The sequence below is a fragment of the Balaenoptera borealis genome, assembly GCF_965194805.1.
Source record: "Balaenoptera borealis genome assembly, chromosome: 11".
Lineage (NCBI taxonomy): Eukaryota > Metazoa > Chordata > Mammalia > Artiodactyla > Balaenopteridae > Balaenoptera > Balaenoptera borealis.
Genome location: NC_138868.1, coordinates 43,919,946 through 43,945,318, shown reverse-complemented (window position 1 = coordinate 43,945,318; position 25,373 = coordinate 43,919,946). Strand labels below are relative to the sequence as shown.

General features: G+C 44.0%; 2 protein-coding genes and 1 long non-coding RNA gene across 3 annotated transcripts in view; 1 reads left to right on the top strand and 2 right to left on the bottom strand.

Moving 5' to 3' along the window:
• Nucleotides 1–25,373, top strand: part of TEAD1 (TEA domain transcription factor 1) — a 264,328-nt gene that overhangs the window by 137,941 nt on the left and 101,014 nt on the right. The window lies entirely within an intron of this gene.
• Nucleotides 7,576–14,482, bottom strand: LOC309605646. The gene is made up of 2 exons (XR_014231472.1): nucleotides 11,207–14,482; nucleotides 7,576–10,926 (listed from the first exon to the last, which is right to left on the bottom strand). It is a non-coding gene; the product is annotated as an uncharacterized lncRNA (long non-coding RNA).
• Nucleotides 17,889–19,477, bottom strand: LOC309605575 (intraflagellar transport-associated protein-like). Its single transcript, XM_082341661.1, has one exon. The coding sequence runs from the start codon at nucleotides 19,320–19,322 to the stop codon at nucleotides 18,588–18,590; it is 735 nt and encodes a 244-aa protein (XP_082197787.1). The 5' UTR covers nucleotides 19,323–19,477; the 3' UTR covers nucleotides 17,889–18,587.

The following is a 25,373-nucleotide window of genomic DNA, read 5'->3' as shown; positions in this document are numbered from 1 at the left end:
CCTTATGAAATTATAGAAATGTCATCTTTCAATCAGCCATTGAGGAAGCCCCCTTTAAGAGAGCGACAAGTGAGCCAAATTAGGGGATAGGAGGGAGGGAAGAGCTGCTGAGGTGAAGTGACCACTGCGAGTCACATTCTGCTCTTTTGGCAGCCCGTAGGGCCTGGGAAAATAGCATTTTCGTTTGTGCGTGTGCGTGCGTGCGTGTGCGTGTGTGCGTGTGCGTGTGTGCACGCACGCTCTGTTCTTTACAGCGGTGCTCTTGATAGGCAGTGTAATATTAAAGCCAAGACTGTGCTTGTCATTTCTGGAACTGAAACATAAGGAGCCAGAAGCCTCCCTGCAAGATAAGAGCTGTGTGACTTTGTGTGGACTACTTAACTTCTCTGAGCCTCAGTCTGCACCTCCTTTGCAAGCTTATGGAAGGACTCAATGCGATGGTACCTGGTCCTTCCCTTCTTTAGGGAGGGTAGTGGTGCCAGAGGACAGCACACTGAGCTGCAAATTCACTTGAGATCTTTGCATTGCATTTGGATTTAGCTGGGGTGCTGGTGTCCCCTCCTCCTGCAGCCAGTGTCTTGAGTCACCACCCACGGTGGAGGAGAGAGGGTGGGGTCCAGCCTGGGTCCAGCTCTCTTGGACACAGCCGGGAGGTGCTGACCACAAGTCTGCGGCCCCAAAGAAGTGCTACAAGGAGGGTGTTTCTTTCCCCATTGGCACTGCATCCAGGTTCTCAACAGTTGGACACAAACAAACTGTTCTGGTGGCTGTTTCTTGTTCCCCTTTGCCTCCTGCTTGCTGCTCGCCACCCTTGCTGGTCCGCAGGGCTGACGTGTGGGGAGGACACTGCATGCCATTGTTTGCTGTCTGTGCAAGGAGGCTGTCTGGCAGCGGCCGGAGACCACGCTCTGGCTGTTGAGGCCCAGGCCCCACGGGGGCCTGGGCGCCCTGGGATTACGTACGAGCTTCTGTCTTCAGAGGACCGTGTCCTGGGCCACTGGTCCTGTGTTTGAGTGCTGGTTCCTCTCTTGAAAAGAGAGTCTGTTCCTCTTTGAAACAGATGGGTATGTAGCCAGCGGGCGCCAACAAAGGTTGTAGGAACCAATGTGCATTGAGAGTGTGGGAGACAGGTCCTGGCCGGCCCCGAAGAGGTGGAGCTGAGTTCCACGACTGCCTCTCGAGCCCCAGCTGGCCTGCTTAGAGAACTTGCGTGGAAGAGGGGGACTCTGGGGTTGGACCAGAGCGGGTACTTTTGGTTTCAGGGAACCTCAGGGGCTTGTCCTTGTCAGGAGTGTCGGGGTCTGTAATGGAGGGAAAGTCCAGATCAGAAGTGATTCACAAGTCATATAAATGAATCAAATAACAGCACTTGAGAATCTTGCCTGTGTTGTCTTTTGTCATTCCCCCAACAGCAGGAAGGGCGTAGAGGTTTAGAAAGGTTAGGACATTTGTCACACAGTGAGAGAGCTGAGAATCCTGATCTCAAGTCCAGCCACCCCTGACTGTCCCGAAGCAGTGTGTGTGTGTGTGTGTGTGTGTGTGTGTGTGTGTGTGTGTGTGTGTGTGTGTGTGTGTGTGTGTGTGTGTGTGTGTGTGTCTGCCCACCCACCCATCATCCCCGTGGGCCAGGCACATGCTTTTTCTTTCTATTATTCTCAGGAACAGGCACCCAGTGCGCAGAAGTGGGCCCCATAATGGCTGCTGACTAAGTGCTTAATGGAGATGTTGCTGCTGATAAACCACAGTTGAAAAGGGAAAGAGGCAAGCAAGCTGGCCAACATCAAAGCCCATTTCTGTTTATAGATAAGAGTAGGTTTCATTCTGTGGGCTCCAGAGCCCCTGTCCCTCAGTCATCAGAGAGGGTGAGGTTAAAATGGAAGCTGTGTTGCTTTCTTGCAGTAGCTGGAAAACAGGCCTGCCAGGGCCAGGAAGCTGCCCTCCCTTCCTTCCCAGACAAACCAGGCCACTGCCCTCATCTGCAGTGGAGGTCTCTGGGGAAGAGAGAGGGCTCCCAGCTGCCTCTGGAGTAAACAATGCTTTTCCCACCCCAGCGGTTTCCACTTGGTTTTTGTTCTTCAGAACTTTTCTTTTCTACTTAAACACATTTAAAATAATTCAGAAAATATGGATAATAAATAGAGGAATCTGGAGAAGAAAAGAGGTCTCAGAAATGTAACGGACCCAAGCTGCAGAAATGTAGACCACACTGTGTGGCTGTGTGTGCAGTGACCATCCTCCTTAATTAAAACTTAGCATGGATGTGATGTCACGTCTGTGGTGACAGGTGTTCCCAGTGAAAAATTTAGCTAAATGTAACCAAGTAATAAGTCGTTTCAATGATTGGGTGATGATTGGACTAAATTGTAATCTAGGCTGAAGCATAGGGATTTGACAGTTTTAGTGAGTGTTTGTGTTAGGGATACGTGTATGCTTGTGTGTTGCTTATATGTTCTTCAGAACATAGGTGGAGCCAAAGGAAAAATGTGTGTTTTCAGCACTGGGGTGCATAAGAGAGCAGGTGCTGGCCATACCAACACATATAAGTTGCTGCCTGCCTTCAAGGGTGATGAATTCTCTTCTGTTACTTCACTGGCTCAGTGGAAAGACGGAAGGCTGCAAGTTGGGATCATAAGTATGACATAAACCTAATCCTTTTAAGTTAGTTTTTACAGCACTTCAGTTTTGATTTGGCCCTGACCGAAGTCCTTTTCGCTTTTCAGAGGATGGAGAGTTCTTAGGAGCCCAGGCCAGGCCTCTGTTGAGGCTGAGTGACCTGGGGACTGCTGTGTCCTTCCTTTGTTGGGAGCCACCATCAGGCTGATGCCAGTGTCGCATGAGCCGTCCTCCCAGGCACCGGCTATGCACCTGGGTGGTTTTCTGTTACCCCAGTACCACTGCATCCACGGTCCCACCTGGGGCTGGATGGGGGTCACACGGCCTACCTTGCCATCACCCTCTCTCATTCTAGTGCCCGTGGGACCACATTCCCACTAGGCCCTCTAGAAAGCCCCATAGGGTTTTGGAAAAGCATTCTAGCAGCGGTCCAGTTTTCAGGACACTTGAACCAGGCTTCTTGTCAGTCGTTAGCCCCCTGGGAACCTCTTTTGTCTGCATATTTATTTTCCAGGGGGATTTCAGGATTGGTTCAACAGTGTAACTCACCCCGCCCTTTTTTGGTGTTCCTAGTGGCTTACAAACTCTAAAGTAATGGAAAGCATTTGTTGGCTTACAGAAAGCATTTGTTGGCTTATTTGGGGCATTTTCACATTGGGCCCCTAATCACGGATATCAGAAAGATGGCCCTTTGTGACCTTTTTCTCTCCTGGTGCTGCTACGGATCAGTGCAAGAAAGAGGATAAGTTTAGTTTGTACACGCAAGCCAGATGCAAGATTCCCAGAGTGGGAGGGCATTTACACACTAGATGCGGCTATTCATTTACCACAGCTTTTGTGCAAATCTCTGTTGCCAGGGAAAGGGGTACCAAGATGAATAAGACCTGGCTCTTCCTCTCGAGATGCTCATGGTTTAGTGGCAGAGACAGTTGGACACAGGTCACCACAGTGTTAATAATGTGAAAGTAGGGGACTGAGAACTGCGGGGCCCCTCCCTGTTCCATATTGAATATGTCCTCTCTGGGCAGCATGGCTGGAGGCCTGCTGGCTTGGAATATTGTTTGTTCCCCTGTCTGATGAAGGGTTCCCGTCTTTGGTGGAGCAGCCTATGTGAAGTTTATGCACCCAGCACAACTAAAGAGAAAACACTAGCTGCCAGATAAGCAGAACCTCACGCCAGGCTCTCCATGGACACACGCAAGCCAGGAGACTCTTGTTGCTTCAGGCCAGCCGTTAATGTTCTTGGAATAAAAGGTACTTCAGAGCAGGGATAGGTTGAAATAATTCTTCTATTATCTAGAAATTAACAAATTTTGCTTTTGAAGAAAGCAGGGCTAAATATGGTGGTCAACAAGAAGGGGTATAAATTGCCAGCATTTGGGGCTTTTCTGTTCTTGTTTACAGAGAGAGACTGCCCTGGACTTAATTCTCAACTTGTTGACATGTTGGACCCTGTTTTAATCATTTTGCCAGATTTAAACATTTTTCTTCTTTTGTGAACAGTGTATTTACTCCATCTCTCACAATTATTGTATTCTGTGCGTGAGTGCCGGCCTCTTCAGAACTGTCTACTTCATCATCCTTGTGCCTTCTAGAAATGAGATCTTGATGCTCCCCAAATGAATTATGAAAAGCTTTTCATAGTAATATAATTGATCCACTGTTGGCCACACTTATGAAAAAAAATCAGTGTAACGTGTTAATATTTCATGAGTGCCCACGTTGCCAGCTCCTTGCAATGGGACCAAACTATAAAGAATGAGAATTGTTTCACAATAGCCCAGCGCATGGACACAGTGCCAGGAAAGAGAGTTTGGGGTCGACTTGAAAGTTTGAAGTGCAACAGGGCCATTGAAAAACAATCCTCTGACTCATGTCAGATTGTTATAATTATTTAATGCCCACAATGCAGCCTTGTCCCCACGGATTTATACTGGAGAGGTTTCTTACCCACACATGTGGTTATTAGCTGCAAAGAAAGCGACGTTTGTTTACAGTGATATGGGGTATATCTGCATGGCAAAGAAAACACTGCAGATTCTGTCTCCTTACGAAGGAGGCAGGAATTTGGCAGGAAACCTGTAGGAAATTGGGAGACATGTTCTCATTACTTTTCATGTATGTGGGCGGTCGCAGCTAATAACCATTAAACACCTTTTATTTTTAACCTTTGTCTTAAACTCTTGAGAGAATGAAAGTGCGTGCGTACTTTTCATCATATGATATTTTACAGCGGATGTGCTCCAAATTGTAACTAGAGTTATAATTGTTCTGCCTCCATCAAATGTGGGGTCACCAGCATTGTCTGTGGAACCACTGTTAACGTATGTGAAAAGTGTGGATGTGTTTTGAACAGTTCTCACATGGCCAGACCTCATTAAGCTCTTTCAAAGGGCATACCTTTTTTTTTTTTTTTTTTTTTGAGTCGAGAAAAGTTGAGGAAGTAGTGCTTTGGGGCCTCTCTGGGGACAAGTCGGTCTGGAGATCAGTGCTGGTGCTAATGACCCAGAGTCAGGGCGTCCGGCTCCTTGGGAGATGAAAGCCCTTTGAGTCCGGGAGGGTCAGTCAAGTCCAGCTCCTCAGAACTGCCCTTCTGTCCGTGCCTTCCTTGGCCCTCCCTTCTCCCCTCACACGGAACTCTCATAATTGCCTTTGCTGTCAAAGGAGATTCAATGTCAGTGGGTTTCTCAAGCTTAGGGGACGACAGGGAGACATTGAAGCAGAGCAGTGTGAAATTGTCCTGAGGCACTTACAAGCTAGGGTGTGCAGATGCAATTTATAATTGCACCGGAAATACTTGTAACCTTTACCACGCTTAGTGGTGGAGATGAGAAAATCTCTGTGAGTCAGCTTAAGACTGACTTGGGACCCCTATGAAGCAACTGAATCTTATTAGGTTTTGTGAGAGAAGTACAAACAGAAAGCAGACACAGAAAATAGGCTAGAGTAACAGTAAATACATTTTGAACCTCAAATTAGGGCTCATGGTATGTTCAGGGGTTTTTTTTAACGATGCTTCTGGTTCAACAGAAAGTCCTGGAGATCTGTAGGAATTTGAGGCACTTTTGGTGGTTTATGGAGACCAAAGAACCTAAATTTTGGAATTCGGATTGTCCTGGGGAATCTGGAATGTATGTCGACTTGAAATACAAACGGAGGGGTGTTAAGAGTGATGCAAATGATGACCCAATCAAGAGAAAGGTTTGCAACTCAGCATCTTCCACTCCTACTGGTGACGAAGGCTTCGTGACTACATTGTTATCACTGCTTTTTCAGAGGGAATTTTTTTTTTTTTAATTAAAAAAAAAACTGAGTCACCTATGTCAGTTCACTTTATAATGCTTCATTTTAAAGGTATATCTATGTCATATGCACTTTTATGTGTGTATATTATATTTCACAGTAGAAAAAAAATGTTTAAGAGGCAATCTTATTTTGTAATATATTGGCCCAGTTTTACACCATTTGAAACGATGGGTTAAAACCATGTTGTTATTGTTTCACGTACAACTAAATGGCTTACTGATTTTCATGTGATAAACATACACTCAAAACCTTTATTTTCGTACTCTGATCGTGAGCTCCTTGAGAATAGGGTCATACTTCCTGGAGTTGGAGGTGGAGGCGCTGAGTGAGCAAAGTGGCCAGGTGGGCAGGGACCTGGAGTTGGGGCTCAAGGCTGTGGGGGGAGGGGAGGAGGTAGAAGGCGAAGGGGGTGGAGTGTCAGGTCTTGGAGTATAAACTTCTCCATCAGTGCAGAGCCAGCTGGCAAAGGTGCTAAGTGGGAAAGTATGTTGGGGGGTGTGACATGATTCGATTTGAATGAAATATGCTCAGGGCTCTTGCTTTACAGCAATTTTCTGCAACCCACAGGACACTGCTTTACTGGGGACTGGAGAGTGGCTTCATCCTTAAGGCAGCACCGAGGCTGTGTATCCTGAGAGCCATAGGCACCCCTGCCCCCTCCCACCCACGGGGGCATTTAAAGCCTTCGCCTCTAACAGCACTTTGTCTCCTGAGAAGAAAGGCACAGTTGTTTTTCCTTTCTTCCTCTCCTCCCGCCCCCAGAGCGTTCTGCTTCTCACCCAAAACCATGATCTCAGACCTTAGGAGTTACAAGTCAGACATGTCATGGAGCTTCTGAGATCAGTTGTCTACACTGGTGATGAAATCGAAACACCCTAAAAGAAGTCTTTGGAGTAGGAACTTGCCAGGGTCATTAGACATGCTCGGGTTGCGAGAGAAAATGCAATTACATGAAGTAAAAGTGGGATACAAAGTAGTGCCTATTCTACAGTCATGGCTACTGTTTCAGAGGACGAGGACCAGAAGGGAACCCAGACAAATGAAAACCGTTGGCTTGGAAGGGCTGTGGGATTGTAAGTGCTGGTTTTCCAAATGAAGTTCATTATTATAATGATTTTGTTGGGCTATTGATGTACATTAATTTAAAGAAATCAAATGCAAACAATTATAAGATGGCAAGATTAAGTCTGAAAGTCCAGCTGGGAACCCAGGAAGGTATGTTGTATGTCAGTCTCTCCAAGGCTGATAGCAGAAAGGGCTTGGAGGTAAGGGAAGTGTTTGCAGCCGCTGGGGAGCTTTGTACCTCTCTGCATGCTTTGTTCAGTCTTTGCCTTGGTCTCCCCACTAGCCCATCTGCCCTTAACACGGAGAAGTGAACCCCTGTTGCTGTCCAGGGCTTCCGGAAGCAGAGCCCCTGTTCTCCAGTTTGTTGTTATCCAAAGCCAGGGTCTCTGTGGGATGATTTTCTTCAAGGCCCTGGCATGATGAGCCAAACGCTCAGTGCTTTTGTAGCAGGTGGTGCTTTCAGATCAGTGATTTGCCATTCCTTACGTGAAAACGAGTCCAGATCTGTGAGTTCTGTCCCCAGTTCCAAGCACCTTCTTGCCCTGTAACCCTGGTCTAGTCCCCAAAACTTTTTGAGCCTTGATTTAAAAAAAAAAAAAGAAAAAAAGCTTAATTGGACCACATGAAATGACACATGTGAAAGTATTTAGAAATTGTTAAAGCTGTATGCACCCATGAGAGGATATTTTTATTCATATTTGCATCATAACATAACGTGGACACCGAGGAAAGTTAACCTCTGTCAGAGTTTAGTTTCTTCTAAACTAAAATGGGAACATAACTGAGGCCTTCCTTGGGAGTTCCCTCAGCATGCAAATGGAAATTTAGGACCTCATCTACACAGCTCTGGGGTAGTTAGAATATCTTTGGAATGGAAGTAGGTTGCCTCCTGTCTTGCGGGGCATCTGCATGGGGTATACTGGTAGTACTGGGTTTAGAATAGTCAACTGTGCCCTACGGCAGGGTGGCCTCTGAATGGGTGGGTAGGCTGCATCTCATTTCATTCATAGCTTATCTCTTTGGATTCCATTTGGCCATGTGGGTTGGAATTGTAGTTATGAGTGAATTATTTTTCTGTGGTGTGTCAGAAATGTTTCAGGAAGACTGGAAGTAAGTAAACAGCCTGGGAATCCCAGCAGATGAGCTGGGGAGCGTTGATACCGTAAATCTCTAGTCAGGGCCGTGTTAGACTCACGTAACAGGAAATCCCTGTTTCGTGTGGGAGAGGAGGTGGCACAGTGCCAGGGAGACCGCTCAGCTCTGATCTGCCACGCACAGGTGGTGAGATGTCCACCCAGTCGGCTCCCCTCTTTGAGTTCAGGTTTTTCATCCAATAAGTGTAATTACAAAATAGGAAGATCAAAAGAGATAAGATAAAATGTTAGCAATTACTTCTATGATAGGGAAAATACTTTCGGGCCTAAGAATCTTAATGTTTTCATATGTGTGCTGGCTTAGTCTGTTTGGGCTGCTATAACAACACTCCATAGACTGGGTGGCTTATCTACAACAAAAAGTTACTTCTTACAGTTCTGGAGGCTAGACGTCCAAGATCAAGGCACTGGCAGATTCACTATCCAGTGAGGAGGGCCAGCTTGCTGGCTCATAGAAGGCTATCTTCTCACTGTGTCCTCACATTGCAGAAGAGGAGCATTCAGGTCTCTTTAGCCCCTTTTAAGGGTATTAATCTCATTCATGAGGGCTCCACCCTTATGACCTAATCACCTAGAGGCCCCACCTCCAAATACCACCACACTGAGGATTAGGGTTCAACATAGGAATTGGTGGGTGCACAGACATTTAATTGTAGCATGTACATTGAGGAAACAATATACATAAATTCTCTCATAATAACAACATTTTTATAACTCTTACTTTTATATAGATAACTTGTTTTAATCCTCATAACTACCTTATAAGATAGGTGTTGTCATGTTCCTGTTTAGTAGGACAGTGGACGTCAAATCCAAAGTCCGTAAGTGGAAAAGCTGGGATTTGAACCCAGGCAGTCTGGCTCCAGAGTCCCTCCTCTCAACCACTGTTCCAGTCTGTTTCAAGTTAATAAGCCCCACATATGCTGGGTTTGATATTCTCCACTTGATAGATTCTCATTCGTTTGGCAACATGCAAAATTTGTATGCCACCGCAAGGGAAACTAGAGCCCCAAGTTAAAGAGTTCTGTGTTGAGTGGAATCTCTTAGTGTGTGGTGATGGCTTTCCTCTGGGCAGCGCCCAAGTTACAAGCCCAGCCTCATGGAGACTGGCTATTTAGGTACAGCCTTGTGGATCTCGTGCTCTCTGGGGCTTGAGGAACTTGCCTTTGTGTACTGGGGGTATCACAGACCACAGTCCATTCTGCTTTGTCTTGACCTAGGTGCTTTTCTAGGCAATATGTAGGTTCTGTCCCTGGCTTTTCCAGTACACACACACACACACCCCTTTCTTCCTGATTACAGCAAATGATCCAGAACCCTAAACTCCCAGCCCTTCTGGAGGGTCATGACTTAAAGACATCACAGATGGTCAGTTGAAGCTTCTTGAAAAAGTGAAAAATGGCTTTATAGAAAATTCCCAGATCTGTTTTCATGTATTTTTAGACTATTGATCAACCTGTGTGGAACCTGTAGCCAGATACTGATCGACTGAGCACTGGTAAAGCGTTGCAGTGCGACCCCCGAGTGAGCACCCCTCCCCTTTACGCCCTCGCTCACTCTGTCCTCTTCCTTCCTTCTTTGCTCTTCCTCCTCCTTTCCCTCCTCTTCTCCTTAACTGCTCTGCCTCACCTGTAGGGAAATGAGAGGTCTCATTTCTCACACACGGGTCCTCTGTTGATGAAAATATAGAGAAAAATTGTTTTTACAAGTGTAGAACATTTATTGAAATAATTATTTTGAAGGAACCATTACATCCAGGGTGCACATACCCATTTGCCAGATGAAGGCTTTGGGGAAGACAGGTCCACCCTGTCACGTCCTCTGAGAGTAAGAACTCAAGATAATTTATCCCAAGCTTCTCATCCTCAGCTTCTCCACAGGAGTCCAGTAGAAGATGGGGTGCTGGAGGCCTTGCCTGTGAAGTGTCTCTACTAGGAGGAGGATGAAGAAAGCATGTAGCTGGTGAAGGCCACTGCTTTTTCCAGGGACTGGGGCTCAGAGGTATCCTTGTGCCCATCTACTCTGCTCCTTCCGGCTAAGCAGAGGCATCCGGGAGCTTTCCTCAGCCTTGCCGCCTTGTGGAATGGGGTGCAGCGGAGCTTTGCTGAAGGAACTTCCGTTTCAGGAGCACCCTCATTCTGATATCAGTGTGGTTGCACAGATAAAATTAGCATCTCTATTAGTAACACCCAACCCCAAGAACCATGCAATTATCTGATGATTTTATTTAATGACTGTGCTCTTTTCAGAGCTTATTGGGGGTAATCTTCAGAGCATGTCCTGATTACATGTTGTACAGACTACATAACAAGTGAACTAAAAAAGCAATTCAGACCCCAGTTCCAGTTTAATTTGTAGTTTTTACATTTCAAGACAACATTCTTAGTAGGTAATTGTCCAGCATTTTTGTGTGTGTGTGTGGCATATGTGAGATTCTACTTGTTTAACAGTTTCCATCCTCCACTCCCCACACATCTCGTCTTTGGTCGCGACAATGAAGAAGAGAGAACAGCTGTCCTGGTTTTCCTTCACCTTGCTCATTAGGCCATCTCTCTGAGCACTTTAGGAAATGTTTAATGACTAATAAGACCTTGCAGGACATGTGTGTGGCCCCTTGGGGTCTTTTCTAAATGGAAGGCTAAATTGCAGCTGTGTGATCTTGGGCAAGTTACTTGGCTTCTGAGCTCTGATAACCTTTGCCTGTAAAATGTTCCCACTTTATAGTTGAGGCCTGCTTCACACGGTTGTGCCGAGGCTTAAAGGAGGTAGTTCTGTACAAAGGCCCTGCCTCGGGACTTCCCTGGAGGCGCAGTGGTTAAGAATCCGCCTGCCAATGCAGGGGACACGGGTTCGACCCCTGGTCCGGGAAGATCCCACATGCCGCGGAGCAACTAAGCCCGCGAGCCACAACCACTGAGCCCGCACACCTAGACCTGGTGCTCCACAGCCAGAGAAGCCACCGCAATGAGAAGCCCGCGCACCGCAACAAAGAGTAGCCCCTTGTGGGGGCAGCCAAAAATAAAATAAATAAATAAATACATTAAAAAAAAAAAAAAAAAAGGCCCTGCCTCGTCTGTGGAAGGCCTTTGAAAGTCATTTCCCAGGGGCGGGGCAGGGCAGGTGCCAAGGCTTCCCAGACTGCAGGTGGGAGAGGAGAACCTGGCCTCTTCACCTTTCCAGCCAGAGAGCTGGGAGAGAGTAGGTGCTTCCTTGACATGGGTAATTTCTTCTTCCTCCACACCATTCTGATGGGAGATCAAGCTATGTGTGGGGAAAGCTGGGGAGGCAGGGACCTGCCTCATTGTGTAATGTGCTAGTGCTATGTGACAAAGCTCCAGCTATGATGGGGTATTTCCAGTATCACATTTTCTTGTCCAGAGAACCATTACCAGAGGAAAGAAGGAAACATGTGTGTGGTACCGATTATATACCAGGCACAGAGCCTACAAAGGTGAGAGGGACAGTTGTTGGGGGGTAGGGGGGACAGAGGGTGTGAGAGCTGGGGGTGGGAACTAAAGAGTTAACATGCAGAAACTGTGGTGAATGTGTATGGGCTTCTCTGGTGGCGCAGTGGTTAAGAATCCTCCTGCCAGTGCAGGGGACACGGGTTCGAGCCCTGGCCCAGGAAGATCCCACATGCCGCGGAGCAACTAAGCCCGTGCGCCACAACTACTGAGCCTGAGCTCTAGAGCTCGCGAGCCACAACTACTGAGCCCGCGTGCCACAACTACTGAAGCCCGCGCACCTAGAGCCGTGCTCTGCAACAAGAGAAGCCACCACAATGAGAAGCCTGCGCACAGCAACGGAGAGTAGCCCCCGCTCACCGCAACTAGAGAAAGCCCACCCGCAGCAACGAAGACCCAACATGGCCATAAATAAATAAACAAACAAATATATTTTTTTAAAAAAGAAAGAAAATGTGATGAATGTGTAAATGGAGGTAAGCAAAGGGCACCCTAAGTGTTGCCAGTTTCCCTTCAGCAGATGGGGGTCCACCTGCCTCAGCCCAAATGAATTCTTGTCCTTGGAGAAACTAAGTGATTTTGGCTTTTCACCACTCTTGAGATACTGGAAAATGAGAACTACTGTAAAATTAGAGAAATGAGCTTTAGTTCTACCCAGAGAGGTTTTTTTCTCTCTCTGGCTAGATTTTAAAACCTCGTAACAGGTCTTTTATTTTTTAATTTATTTTCTGTGAAATTCCTACTTGTAACGTCTAGTCTGTTTACTATGTCCATTCGTCCTTCCCTATCAGATTTATCTCAGTGTGTGACAGAATATGTACGTTACAGATAACTCAGTGTATACTGTGGGCACTGGGTTCTACATATAGTAGGTGTCTAACCATTGTCTGCAGGCTTGTCTGATTGTAAAAATGGTAGTCATTCTAGGCAGGTGCAGTGACACAGCCTGGAAGTTGTGTACAGGATAGAGTGTGAATGTATGTCAGAGCTGGCGGTTCTGTCGAGCAGTTGGATTCTGAACACCCATCTGTGCCTTTTGCTGAGGCATCTAAACTTTCATCTTTCAGAGCAAACAAGGTCTTTGGAACCAATATGTTCTTTCAAACAGTGCTACATGGTGCCTGATAGTTTCCATTCTGGAACCAAGTTTCTTTCTTTTTTTTTTTTTTTTGTAAAGAAGTCCGGCTGCTTTGTTAAGAAACTGTTATGTGAAGATTGCTGAGTGAGAGCTCCCACTGGAGGCTTCTTCTCTTCCAGACCCCCGCATGGTTCACTCCCAGCTGGCTCATGTGCTGATGGGGAGAGGGTTTGGGCCAGATTGCTAGAGCCTCCTCCCGCCAGGCCCTTCCAGTCCTGGACGCTAGGGAGAGTGGAGGGTGGAGAGAGTTGGTGAGCCTGGGCTCCTGGCCCTGCGAGCCATGCTGACCTGGAGGGTGTTCAGCAGCTGGCAGTGATGTCACCTTCCCCAGACTGGGCTGCCCCTGTTTGCCCTCCCTTATGTCACCTTTCTCCACTTTACACAATCATGACATGTGACAGTGCTTTTTCATATATTTAGTTTTTAGTAACTTTATATGTTTTTATCTATTAGATGACATTTTTGGTTCTCTGTTCTTAATTTAAAACACACTGATTTTTTTTTTTTAAGTTTGTAAGTATGTTTTTCATTTGTGTGTGATCATGGGTCATCAGTATACGAAAATATTTATCCAGCTCTGTTTCATAAAGTCTTCAGGAAAGATAATAGCTTGAGTAGACTGCTTTGTGCAAATTATGAATACGGCTCCCTCCTAAGACTGGGAGCAAGTCAGGGATGTTCATTCTTGCCACTTCTCTTGAAAAGTGTACTGCAAGTTTAGACATCCACCTTGTAAAGTAGGAAGCAAAACTGTCTTTATTTGCAGGTGAATTGAGCCTGTGTGTAGACAGTCTTGAATACATACACATACACACCCACACAAACCTATAATAAGTTCATTAAGCTTACAGGATACAGGATCAATATACAAAAATCAACTGTATATACTAACAAAAAATCTGAAAATGAAATTAAGAAAATAGTCTTGTTTAAAGTAGCATCAAAAAATAAATTTCTTAGGAATAAACTTCACAGAACAAGTACAAGATTTGCACACTGGAAACTATAAAACATTGGGGAGGAAAATTAAAGAAGATCTAAACAAATGGAGCAATGTTCCATGTTCATGGATTGGAAGACTCAGTATTTGTTAATTCTCCCCAAATTGATTATAGATTTAATGCAATCCCTATAAAAATCCCAGCATGCTTTTTTTTTGTCTTTTGGGGTTTTTTTGGTAGAAATTGACAAGCTGTTCCTAATATTTATATAGAAAGGCAGAGGACCCAGAATAAAGAAAAAAATTTGCAAAGGAAGAAAATAGAGGATTACACTTTGGTCTCAAAACTTACTAAAAAGCTACAGTAATCAAGACAGTGTGTTATTGGTGTAAGGGTAGGTCAGTGCTACTGAGTTGAGAGTCTAGAAATAAACCATTATATTTACTGTGAATTGATTTTTCTACAAAGTGCCAAAGCCATTTAATAGAGAAAAGGATAGTCTTTTTAACAAATAGTGTTAAGACAATTGGATATCCATATGCAAAAAAAGATCAGTTTAAACCCTTACCTCACACCATACACAGAAATTAACTCAAAATTGATTGTAGACCTAAATATAAAAGGCAAATGTAAAAGCTAATATCTTCATGACCTTAGGTTAGGCAAAGAGTTCTTAGATATGAAACTAGAAACACAGCATGCCAGACTACTTTGTAGAACGTTTGCTAGCAGTACATATGAGATGATCTCAATCAATTTACCTTTGCTAGCATTGAAAATTGTCTTTTAAAAAGTCTTCAGTCGTTCAGTGGGTGAAAAGTGAATACATTATTTAACTATATTCTCTTGTTCCTAGTGAGGTAGAATTTTTAAAAAATTTATTAACCACTCAAAATTATTAAAACTTTCTGGACATATTCTAGCTCTCCATCCTGTCTTTTCCTAACCTGCCAAACCTTTCAGGAGGAAAAATTTCCTTGGAGAAGAACATAAGTTTGTTAGGCTTCGTACCTTGGGTTACACTTTTCCTTGTCAACTGTGGTTCTGATGGGCCTCCATGGTAGATTCATAGTGTCTTTTGTCCTTCTGCGGAGAAAATAGTGTGAGTGACTAGTTTTCAAGAAACGAACAGCAGAGTGGAGAGTGGATCTGCAGTGATCCTGTGTGATGAGAAATAGTGTGGGATTTGAAATCAACATGCTTGGGTTCAAATCACAGTTCTTACCAGCTGTGCAAACCTTGGTCCAGTTACTTAACCCTATCAAGTCCTTAACTTCACCTGCAAAATGGAGATCTGATAATTACTTCTCTCTCAGGGTGCTTTAAGCATCAAATACAATAATGTGTGTAAAGGTTTAGCGCTCTACCTGGCCTACAGGAGCCCATTCTTTTTTGTTTTGGCTGCGCCTCTTGGCTTGTGGGATCTTAGTTCCCTGACCGGGGATTGAGCCTGGGCCCCCTGCAGTGGAGGGACGGAATCCTAACCATTGGACCACCAGGGAATTCCCAGGAACCCATTCTTAATGAATATTGTTAGACGTTGGATTTCCAGTCCCTGGGACTGGAGCTTCCTGAAGGAGGTCCTTCCAGATGTTCCGTGCAGTCTTCTTTTCTTTTAAAAGCACAGGTCACTGGAAGGGTTGGGAGCAGGTCTTTCTGTCCCTAAAGACAAGATTTCCTTTGGGGCCACTGTGCTCCCTATGGTTTGAATTCATAGAGTAACTAAAGGGCAGGAAAGAATTCCTCTCAGCTCTGTCTCTGAGAATACCTCTGGGTGCTGCCGAGATACCACTCATCAATTCTGTTGTTATTGTTTTTAGGGCTGTAAGCCTTCTGGATAGAACCCAGTGGATTTTTCTGAGTGCAGAAGAATTGTCAGATGAGGGGAAAGCATTTAGACTTTATTACCTCCAGCGAACCATGCCTAATCTTGCTTTAGCCCTAAACGAACATATCCTGCCTCTAATTAGCCTGCGAGTTCTTCACAGGCAAGAAGAGGGCACCTTTTAATTCTCTCCATCTCCTAGGCACCTGCCTCAGTGCTGAGCAAACAGTAAGTATTCATGAGATGCTGGGATTATGCCTGGCATTTTCTGAGTTTCCAAATAGACCAAGTTAAGGAATTATATTCGTGTCAAATGATGTTCATCTGCATAATCTTATTTCTTTCTCTCAACAACCCTTCGGGGGAGGTTGTGAGAATGAGAACACTTATTATCCCTATTTTACAGGTAGAAAAAATTAAGGCCCAGATAAGTTAATGACTTGCCAAACAGGATTCAGCTCTTAGGAGGGAGAACAGAGATTTGAACTCACATCTACTGATTCTAGTCAGTTGCTTATGTTGCTTATGCTGTAGACTGTCGTGTGCATCAGATACCACCCGGTCAATGGGTTTTGTCCTAGTGACAGACCACACATCCCACTTGCTTATTTTCAGATTCGCAGGAGAAAGAAAACAGTTTTTTTTTTTTTTTTTTTCCCATTCAATAGGTTGGATAATGAGAAAAATCCTAGGACCAAAGGTATTTACTCCTGGTCCCCCTCCTCCAAACTCTGTGGACAAACGTTTATGGATTTGATATCATGTTTTGCCCTCTTTGTGCCAGGACAGCTCAAATGGATGCTTTTGTCACCACCCCTCCCTTTTTGGCAGGAGTTATTGTATCCCTAGCCAATGAAAAAATGAGTGAGAGAAAATGACATTTCCTGGTAACGGAAAGTAACAGTTGGTGAAACTTTAGGGGGGTGTGTGTGTGTGTTTCAGCAAATAAGAAATGGCCACAGTGGAGCGAGTTGTTGGTTTATTGGGCTGAAGAATGTATTTGCTTGCATCACGATTGTCAATAAAGATCTTTAAAAACCCCAGCTTGACTCTTGAGGGCTGCGGGTGGTGCCTGCTGCGCTCCAGGATGGAGATCTCTTCCTGGTGGACACTTGATTCACAAGTACGCTAATTATTCCTTCCTCATCATGCAGCCTGCTGAAACAATTGCCCCGCTTGTTTGGTGCCCAGTGTGGCGCTGGACAGCAGGCCTTTTTATGGAACTGATGGCCCTCTATGTTCATATTGTTCTTTATGTACTTATTTTATAGCTTATGCAGCAGACATTCGAGTCAATTAGCTTCTTGTCTTGCAAACTGGGCGCTGCTGTTCTAGAATCAAGTTAGAAGGGTGTGTCGGAGGGCAACCCGGCTGACCTCCCTCCTTTCTTTTTGTGCCGTGTGGGTTGGTTTCAAGTTACAGCATTTTTATTGGCTCTTCTGTGCTGAACCTTGGTTTCAAAAGCTGACGTTTGTGAGTTGAATTTCTTAAAGGAATAGCTTTCCTTTTTACAAAATTGAAGTTGAGCAATACACATAGCCTGCCCCAGGGCAGGGTGATTGTTTTAAAAAACTATATACAAAGTATATATTTTATGGTACATCCTAACCAAAAATGCGAGCAAAAGGTTTCTCTACTCACAGTTCCTTCACTGGTATCAGCAGAGTCAACGCAGGCCTTGCTATATAGAGTCCTTGTTTTTTCTTGCTTTGCATTTTTTGGTATAATCTTACTCCTGCCTTATTTTTTATGCTTTTGTCCTCATTGTTTTCTTCACCCTGTATTTTTGGTAACATGCCTTAAACCCTTTTGAGAACAAGTTGGAGTATCCATTAGTTAGGTTCTGTTATGTATTGATATATCCCACAAACTATTTCTGCAGATGATAATGTTTATGGAGCAGAGATGCACTGCTTTAAGCTTGTGAGGATTTTTAAATATTGGAAAGAAAATTAACCCCCCAAAAAAGAAGGAAAGAAAAGGAAATTTGCCTGCTTCCTCTGTCCCCTTTTCCATGGTTTTAGCTCCCTGACCTGATTAATGTATGTAGTGATGGTGGACTTGGAGGCACCGTGCGTGTCTCAAGAGCTCCCCCAGACCCAAGTGCAGCAAACAGGATTTATATCAAACGCACTTTGCCCCAAAGGACCATATCGTTCTATGCGGCAGAGACTCATGTTTACCCTTGAATCTTCAGAGCCTTCCATGTTGCCCAGCCCAAGACAGAAAATACATGAGGGAATGAACGAGCAAATGAACCCACCCACTCAGCCTCTCCCTCCCTCTGTGTGAGCATCCCTTAAGCCTCACCCGAACCAGAGAACCTTCCCCCAGCCCATTTGGCTGTGCCATATATCTGTGGTCACCAAGGGACCCTGGATGTGCCTTGGGGAGAAACTGGGTTCTTTGTAGCTGTCAGTGCTGTGATGAAAGCATGAAACATTGCTTACCCTGATATTTGTCTTTAGAAGAAAATTCTAAACCAAAGAAAAGGATCTTGAATTTGTTCCTTCCTCTTGCTTTGTTTATTTATTTTTTATTTGGCTGCATCGGGTCTTAATTGTGGCCTTTGGGATCTTTCCTTGCTGCACACGGGCTCCAGAGCACGTGAACTTAGTAGTTGCGGCACGCAGGCTTCGTTGCCCCACGGCATGTGTGATCTTAGTTCCCCTACCAGGGATCGAACCTGTGTCCGCTGTGTTGGAAGGCAGATTCTTAACCACTGGACCACCAGGGAAGTCCCCCTCTTGCTGACTTTGAACATTGGCTTATAATGCTCAGATTGATCCTCTAGCCAAACAGTTTTCTTCCTTTATCCATGTATTTATTGAGCATCTTCTACATTCGAGGCTACAGTGTTAGCACAGGAGATGGAGAAGCATAAAGATATGGTGTGCTTCTGCCTGGTCCCTTCCTACCCAGTTGTAGAGATTAGGCGTGAACTTGGGTGTTTGTAGAAACTCATCAAGAAAGCTATAAGATTTGAGTATATATATATTTTTTTATAGTAGGTATATATTTTATTGTAAAGTTGCTCGAATAAGAACAAAATAAAAATAAACACGAAGATGTCTTGGTGGATCAGTCACGGGGTTTCTCTAAGTCTGTGCTCTTGCTCTTTTGCTTGCATAGCTCTTTGATGGCATCTATCTCTGCAGGAGTGAACTTGGGGGTTAGCATCACAGCGTCATAATCAAATTCTTCATCAAGTGAGAAGGGCCAAACTTCATCTCCGACTATCTCTTCCCTTTGTTTGTCTGCTCCTTTTCCAGTGGGCCTTGGCTTCACTCCAGACATAAGAGGCTGGGCCACGGAAGGAATGTAAGAAGGAACACTCATGCTCATGTCCTGCTCCACCTCTCCTGGAAGCAGCAGCAAATCCTTACTCATTTGGGGCTTAATCTCTTCATCCAAGTCCAAATCTTCTAAATCAAGGAAGTTGTCTACCTTCACCTTTCCTGCCCGATTCAGATCACCTTGAAAGGAACTGCCAACTTTTTGGCCTTCATCCATCACTATCTGTTCCTCTTCTGAACACTGTGACGAAGTACAAAGAAAGATGGCTTTATTGCTAAGATGGTGATCATTTGGTTCATTTCTCTGAGTAAATTTTACTGAAGTAAAATTGTTTTCTGAAGAATTGGTTCCAAAGGCTCCTCTTTTGGTCACATTATCTTTTGAAAGATGAGTGAAAGTGCTCAGAAATTCTTCATATGTTTGCTCGTGACAATTAACAAACTTATCCAAGACTTCTTCAATATGCCGATCTTCATCCATCACCTCCAATTCTGGTATCTGGCAGGCATTCCTATTCATGAAGCCACTTTATCTCTTCTTCCCTAGTTTTACGTCTCGGCTCCCATCTAGTCACTTCGCATTATTGGCGTCTTTATTCAGACAGACTCCTCTCGCGGAGCCACAGAGACAAACTATCGTAGCCACACATCCCATAGAGCAGATTTGAGTATATTGAGCACATGTTATACCTGGAAGACAGTTGCATAGTGCCTTACTTGTAATCTCCTATGTAATTCTTTTTTTTTTTTTTTTTTTGGCCGCACTGTGCTGCTTGCAGGATCTCAGTTCCCTGACCAAGGATTGAACCCGGGCCACAGCAGTGAAAGCGCCGAATCCTAACCACTGGACCACCAGGGCACTCCCTTCTGTGTAATTCTTGAGGCATGACACATGTGTTGGCATCGTGAGACTGTTGAGGCCATCTTTATCTCTCCCTAACACCAAGATCTTAAAGGCGCGTTGGGAGGGGGAGGGTTTGTAGTTGTCTGTAGAACAGGGCAAGGGCATTTTCTAACTGAGAGGATCAGACAAGTTTGATGAGGTGATTTTGCTGAGCTGGGCCTTGGGAGTAGAGATATTGAGGGAGGCCAGGTGAGGGACAGGGAGGCCAGGGAGGCCATCAGAGAAGGGACTTGGAGTTACTGTCGAGGAGAGACCTCTGTGTCATTAGGAAATAGAGGAGCTTAGCCTTGGTGGAATTGGAGGAGAGAATTGAGAGAGAGAGATGAGGTAGTTGAGGGTGACAGTGAACAAATAAAGAGAAAGAACATCCTGGAGACTGAGCAGTACCTCCCTCACCTCACTGGGCAGGTGAGGTCAGAGGATAGCCTGCCCTGCAGAGATCACAGAGGCCTCCAGGGGGCATCCTGTTAATAGTATAAATAACTTCTGGATCCCTTAGTGAAGTCGGCGCTGCTCATCTCGACATGTATTGTATTTATCTGGGTAGGAAGTGGGCAGCCTCCTCTCGGTTGGCCTACCTCGTTCCCTGGGCTGCCTGGGCAGTGTGCTGCTGCCATAGCCCCTGGGCCCTCAGGAGGACTCAGCTCAAACCTGACCGCCGTCGGGGCAGCCTGAGAGTTGGCCTGTCCTCATCACAGGCCCAGTTACCTCTGGGCGTGGAGACCGTCGTGCTCAGAGGCGGGCACAGAGTGACGGACCAGCTCTCAGGGCCTCGTGTCATCCAGGGACGTCCCTTCCCGAGCAGTCCAGCCTAGCCCAGCCCAGCCCAGCCCAGCCCCGTTTGTTCTTAGGTGTCTGCTGCCGGGGTGCATTTGATAAACAAGACTATCATGTGTTCATTCTTTTAAAAAAGCTGTCAGCGTATGTGTCATATGCATAAATATACACACACATGTGTTTTACACATTAATTATAGTGGATTGTATGTGTTATTTATGATTACCTTATATATACACAGACACATACTGTGAAGTATATATACTTCAGAACCCATCTCAAATATCACTTCTTCCATGGATGTTTTCCTGCAGAGCCTGCCCTTCCACAGCCCCCCTCTGCCACCTAAAGGCCTTCTCTTTTCCCTGAATTCCCCCAGTGCCCTGATCTTAAGATCCGCTTTGTTTACCATTAATTAGGTGCATATTACCCTCAAGCTCCTTGAGGGCGGATACCCTGCCTCATTATCTTTGTGTCTCAAAAATCTGGTTTTTATGTAGTCGAGAAATACGTGTTTGAATTAATTTTTTTTTTTTTTAAGATTCTGGAGAGGATTTTTTTTTTTTTAAGCAAAAGGAAAATATAAAGTCTCTATTTGTCTATAACTATGTACTTTGGCTTTATATATTTAAGTTTTGTACTGTACTTACTCTTTACTTATTTCTTATTGAAACATACCACTTTGCTTTAAATAGGAAGGAAACATTTGCACTTCTAATTGATATGCCAGGCAGGAGATTTACTGCTTCCAATAAGTATAGGAGGCAGGAAACCTCCCCCCCACCCCTCCCCGCTAGAGCACATGGGATAACTGATCCTGGAGCAGCAATGTGACTTGCCCTGAGGCACATAACAAGGGAGCCACAGATCCCAGATTCACACCCACGTCTGACTTTTTCCAGTGAACCGCACTGCTCCCCAGTAATGATTAAACTGGTTACTGTGTACACACAAAATGCATTAGGTTGCAAGTTTTATTTGTTTACACTTCCAAGCTCTGTTTATGTGTGTTGGATCTTCATCATTTAGGGGCATATGAAGGATTGTCTATCCCTAAATTAAAAGGAAGAAGCCTAATAAAAACCAAGATGGAACATTGTCGGAGATAGTCTTTCAGTCAATCTAGACACTGAACAAGGGTTATAAATACAATATATATAGATGACTGGGAAAAAATAATCAAAAATTTTGGTAAATTGTCCTCAAAGCCAGACTGCTTCTTAGTAAAGCAAGAGAAAAGTAGTAATGTTCCCAAGGCTGTGTTTAATCTATAAATTCTTGGTAAGACCTTATTTTCCCCCCTCTTTCTATTGAGTTTAAGGTTGCCTTCTGGTTCTTGCACTAATCATTAATAACTATACTGTTGTCACAGCTCAAAACTTTCCTATTGACACTTCAATCATTTTTAAAGATCTTGAATGTTCAACCTTTATAAAGCTAACCTTTTGCACTCTATTAAAATTTAAGAACCGCTTGATTCTCAGTGAATGCCCCAGCTACTGGATCATGAAAGCATTACCTTGTGCCAAGGGCATGATGCAGTACCCTCATTCCTTTTTAACAAATAATAATAAGTTTGACTTTCCATTTACACATCCTGCCAATTGCTAACAAGTTTCCATCTCGTTCAAACACCAGATTGATCCTAAGAAATTGAAAATATTGATTTAACCCTCTGTCTGATTTGTACTGCAGGCACCTGCTAGTTCAGTCTTAGCACATTACAATTGCTTGGCTGTAATTCCTCAGGGGACCACTAATAACTACCACATCTGTCTTTTCATCTTCTGAAATTATGCTAGCAGTTGTCCAAGTCAATTGTGATTCATTTGATACTGCTCTCCTTCAAGACATATTGCAACCAAATAGACTTGCTCACCAGTAATATATCTGATGACACAGTTAGTTCTCGTTAATTGACAGAATGATTCAGGCTTTTATGGATGGCATTAATTGGTCCCTTGTGTCCATGCAATAATTGACCAGACAGAAGCAGCAGCATTAGCTTTCACCCAGTCAGGAGAGTTGTGAGATGAGGTAAATGTAGTAAGGATGACAAAATGTCTGTATTTTTAATCAAGATTTTATCAATGAATTGAAAAAAGGAAGATTTGGGGTGGGGGTGTGGAATTCAGATCATCCTAATTATGAACATTGCATTCCAGCCTGCACAGAGGTGCTGAAATACTGCTGATCTGCCTTCCCCCTGCCCTTCTTGTGCTGAAATGTTTTAATACAGGGTTCAACTTGGATCTAACATGTACAGAGCAGGAGAGTACTGTGCATGAATTAAGATCATGAAAAAGGAGAAATATAAACAGCTTTTTGATACTCATCATTAGCAACCCAAGAAACTAGGCACGTAAAGTCTACAAATGTGGGATTTGTCTTGCATCTTAGCTAGAGAGTAAGTCACACCCCCCAAAAATGTTTGGGTACGTTGTTTCATCTTCCTGAAACTTAAACTTACTCTTGTCCCTATGCTGCTGAGAAAAGCTTTGGATCCCTTTTCCCAGCAGGATAAAGTTTTTCATGTATAAAAAATTTCACAACCTATCACCACTGTTTATTCCCCCTATTCTTTTAGTCACACAGAGTTACTTATTATGTCCAAGGTCTAATACTATTTAGCCATTTTAGAAGTCCCCACTCATTCTTCAAGAACTCTTTTCAGGTGCCTCCTCTGAATTTCTCAAACAGGGATTAGCCGCCGCCTCCTTGGTGCTTACACATTTGGTTCCTTTCTTCCCCAAGCAGACTTTAAGCTAGCCTTGGGCAAGGGCTGTATCTGTATGCTTCACACATGTAATTATGTAAAGACCTAATAAATGTTTGTTGAATTGAGTTGCAGTAGTTACATCTTGAGGAATGAGAATTTAAGGTTTGAATTCAAGAAAGATGACTTGGATAAAATTAGATGTCAAGCAATATGTATTATAGCCAGTGTTAACAAGTGGCTGGCAACCAGTGTTGGGGATAATTACAGTTTGGTGTAAAACAAGCCATTTGAGGTGTGAAAGATAAATTACTCAGCTCACATTTGGATGGGGGAGGGTGATGTATGAATTACACAGAATAGATTTTCTAGCATTTGATTTACTTAGACTGTTCATCCTTTTTAGGTCATCTGTTACTTAGGCTGGACAGTGGCTGGAACAGATATCCATGGAAGCTTTGGACTTGTGAACATCTGATGCAACCTCCTTTTAAGGGCAGTGCACTCTGACAGACCTGGGCTCAAATCCCAGCACTGCCGTCTATTAGCTTTGTGCTTTGAGTGAGCTCCTTAACTGGTCTTAGGCTTAGGTTCCTCATCTGGAAACTGGGAATAATAATAGTACCTGTCTTACAGAACTGTTGTGGTAATGGAGAGGGATATTTGGGAAATGTGTTGCTCATTGGCTGGCACACAGTAGACACTTAATAAATGATACCTGTTACTGATTAAAGATAATGTTTTGATGCTTCCTTCTCAGAGTTCGGAAAGGTGGAGTGTAAATACAGCAGTATATGTAGAGAAAATGCTTTATGGAGTTTTGTGACTTTTTACCCTGCCTTTGATTCTCTAGTTGCATGAGATTGCCATTATCTCTGTGATTATATGTCACTTCCATGGGACTCAGAGCTTCGGGTGCTCAGAACGTAGCAGAAAGAGGGCAGGAGCTAATGTGCCAACACGCGAGGGGCGAATATATGTATTATCAAACCTTGTGGTTCGTTTGTTTGTTTGTTTGTTTAACTAGAAAGCAGCAGATCTGCCATTGTGATAGTATTTTATTTTCACTGATTTGGGATAGATTCCTGGCGATGCCAATAGTTTTACTACCCGATCTAGGTCTAGCATTTTATACTTACAGAACGCTTTTATATTTGCAGGAGAATAAACTTGTTTGGCAGTGAGCTTTTAAATGGTAAAATTTATACCATCAGTTGTTACATGGATGGATGGATGAATGAATGAATGCCTTAATGTTGCTCTTTGGAGTTTTATTTGAGAGTCATAATAATCTTCTTTTAAAATGTTACTCTTCCTGTTAGGACAAATACAGGGCACTGAATGTAGTGTAAACGAGGTCAATCAGATCGATTCCTCATAACCCCTAAGTGGGATCATTACACTGAGGGAATGGGAGCAGAGAAAAGGCTTAGTAATTTTGGAACCTAGTAGACTTTAGGGGTAGAGTACCTGGGACCTAGGCAAAAAAGGATAATAGGATTTGGGAAGGAAGTAAAGCTAGGAAAGGAGGATGATAGAAAGCAATCGTTACTTCTTACTAGATTGGGGAAGAAGTGGAGACGACTCCCTCTTCTGTTTCGCGCTGCAGGAAAAAACACAGGTCGTCACTGTTAGTAGTCTTACTTTTATGGGTTGGATAGAAAGACCGGTCTTGGATTTATGAGCTCATCAAGATTTTGTAGATGAGCTGGAAACCTAACTCTGCATGTTGTCTTTCCAGGAGCAGTTCAGTGTCTGACTTCAGGCCTTGGAAAACAACCCATTCTTAGGCTGGGTACTCCCTCTACTAGTTTCTGTGCCTTAAGTGTTATTTTGAAAAACCTCCACCATATTGTGGACATAGCAGGGTAAAGGTGGAGAATAAAGTCACATTGGTCATAAGAAGAAAAAGTAGATCTATTTTTCTTTGGCAAAGATCACCTCTGAAAAGTGGTGTATTGTGAAGTGCAGTTTCCTTAAATACAACTAACTCAGCCTTAATGTGTGCTTTTTTTATGTTCAGCAGCTAAGCCCAAGTTAATTAATGCTGCACATCCCATAGTGACTCTTTCTCAAGCCAGGCACACTTGCATATACCCTAGTGCAAAAAGGCAAACAACTTAATTAACTTACTCTCCATCCATAATTCTCTTGAAATTAACTATTTATAATGT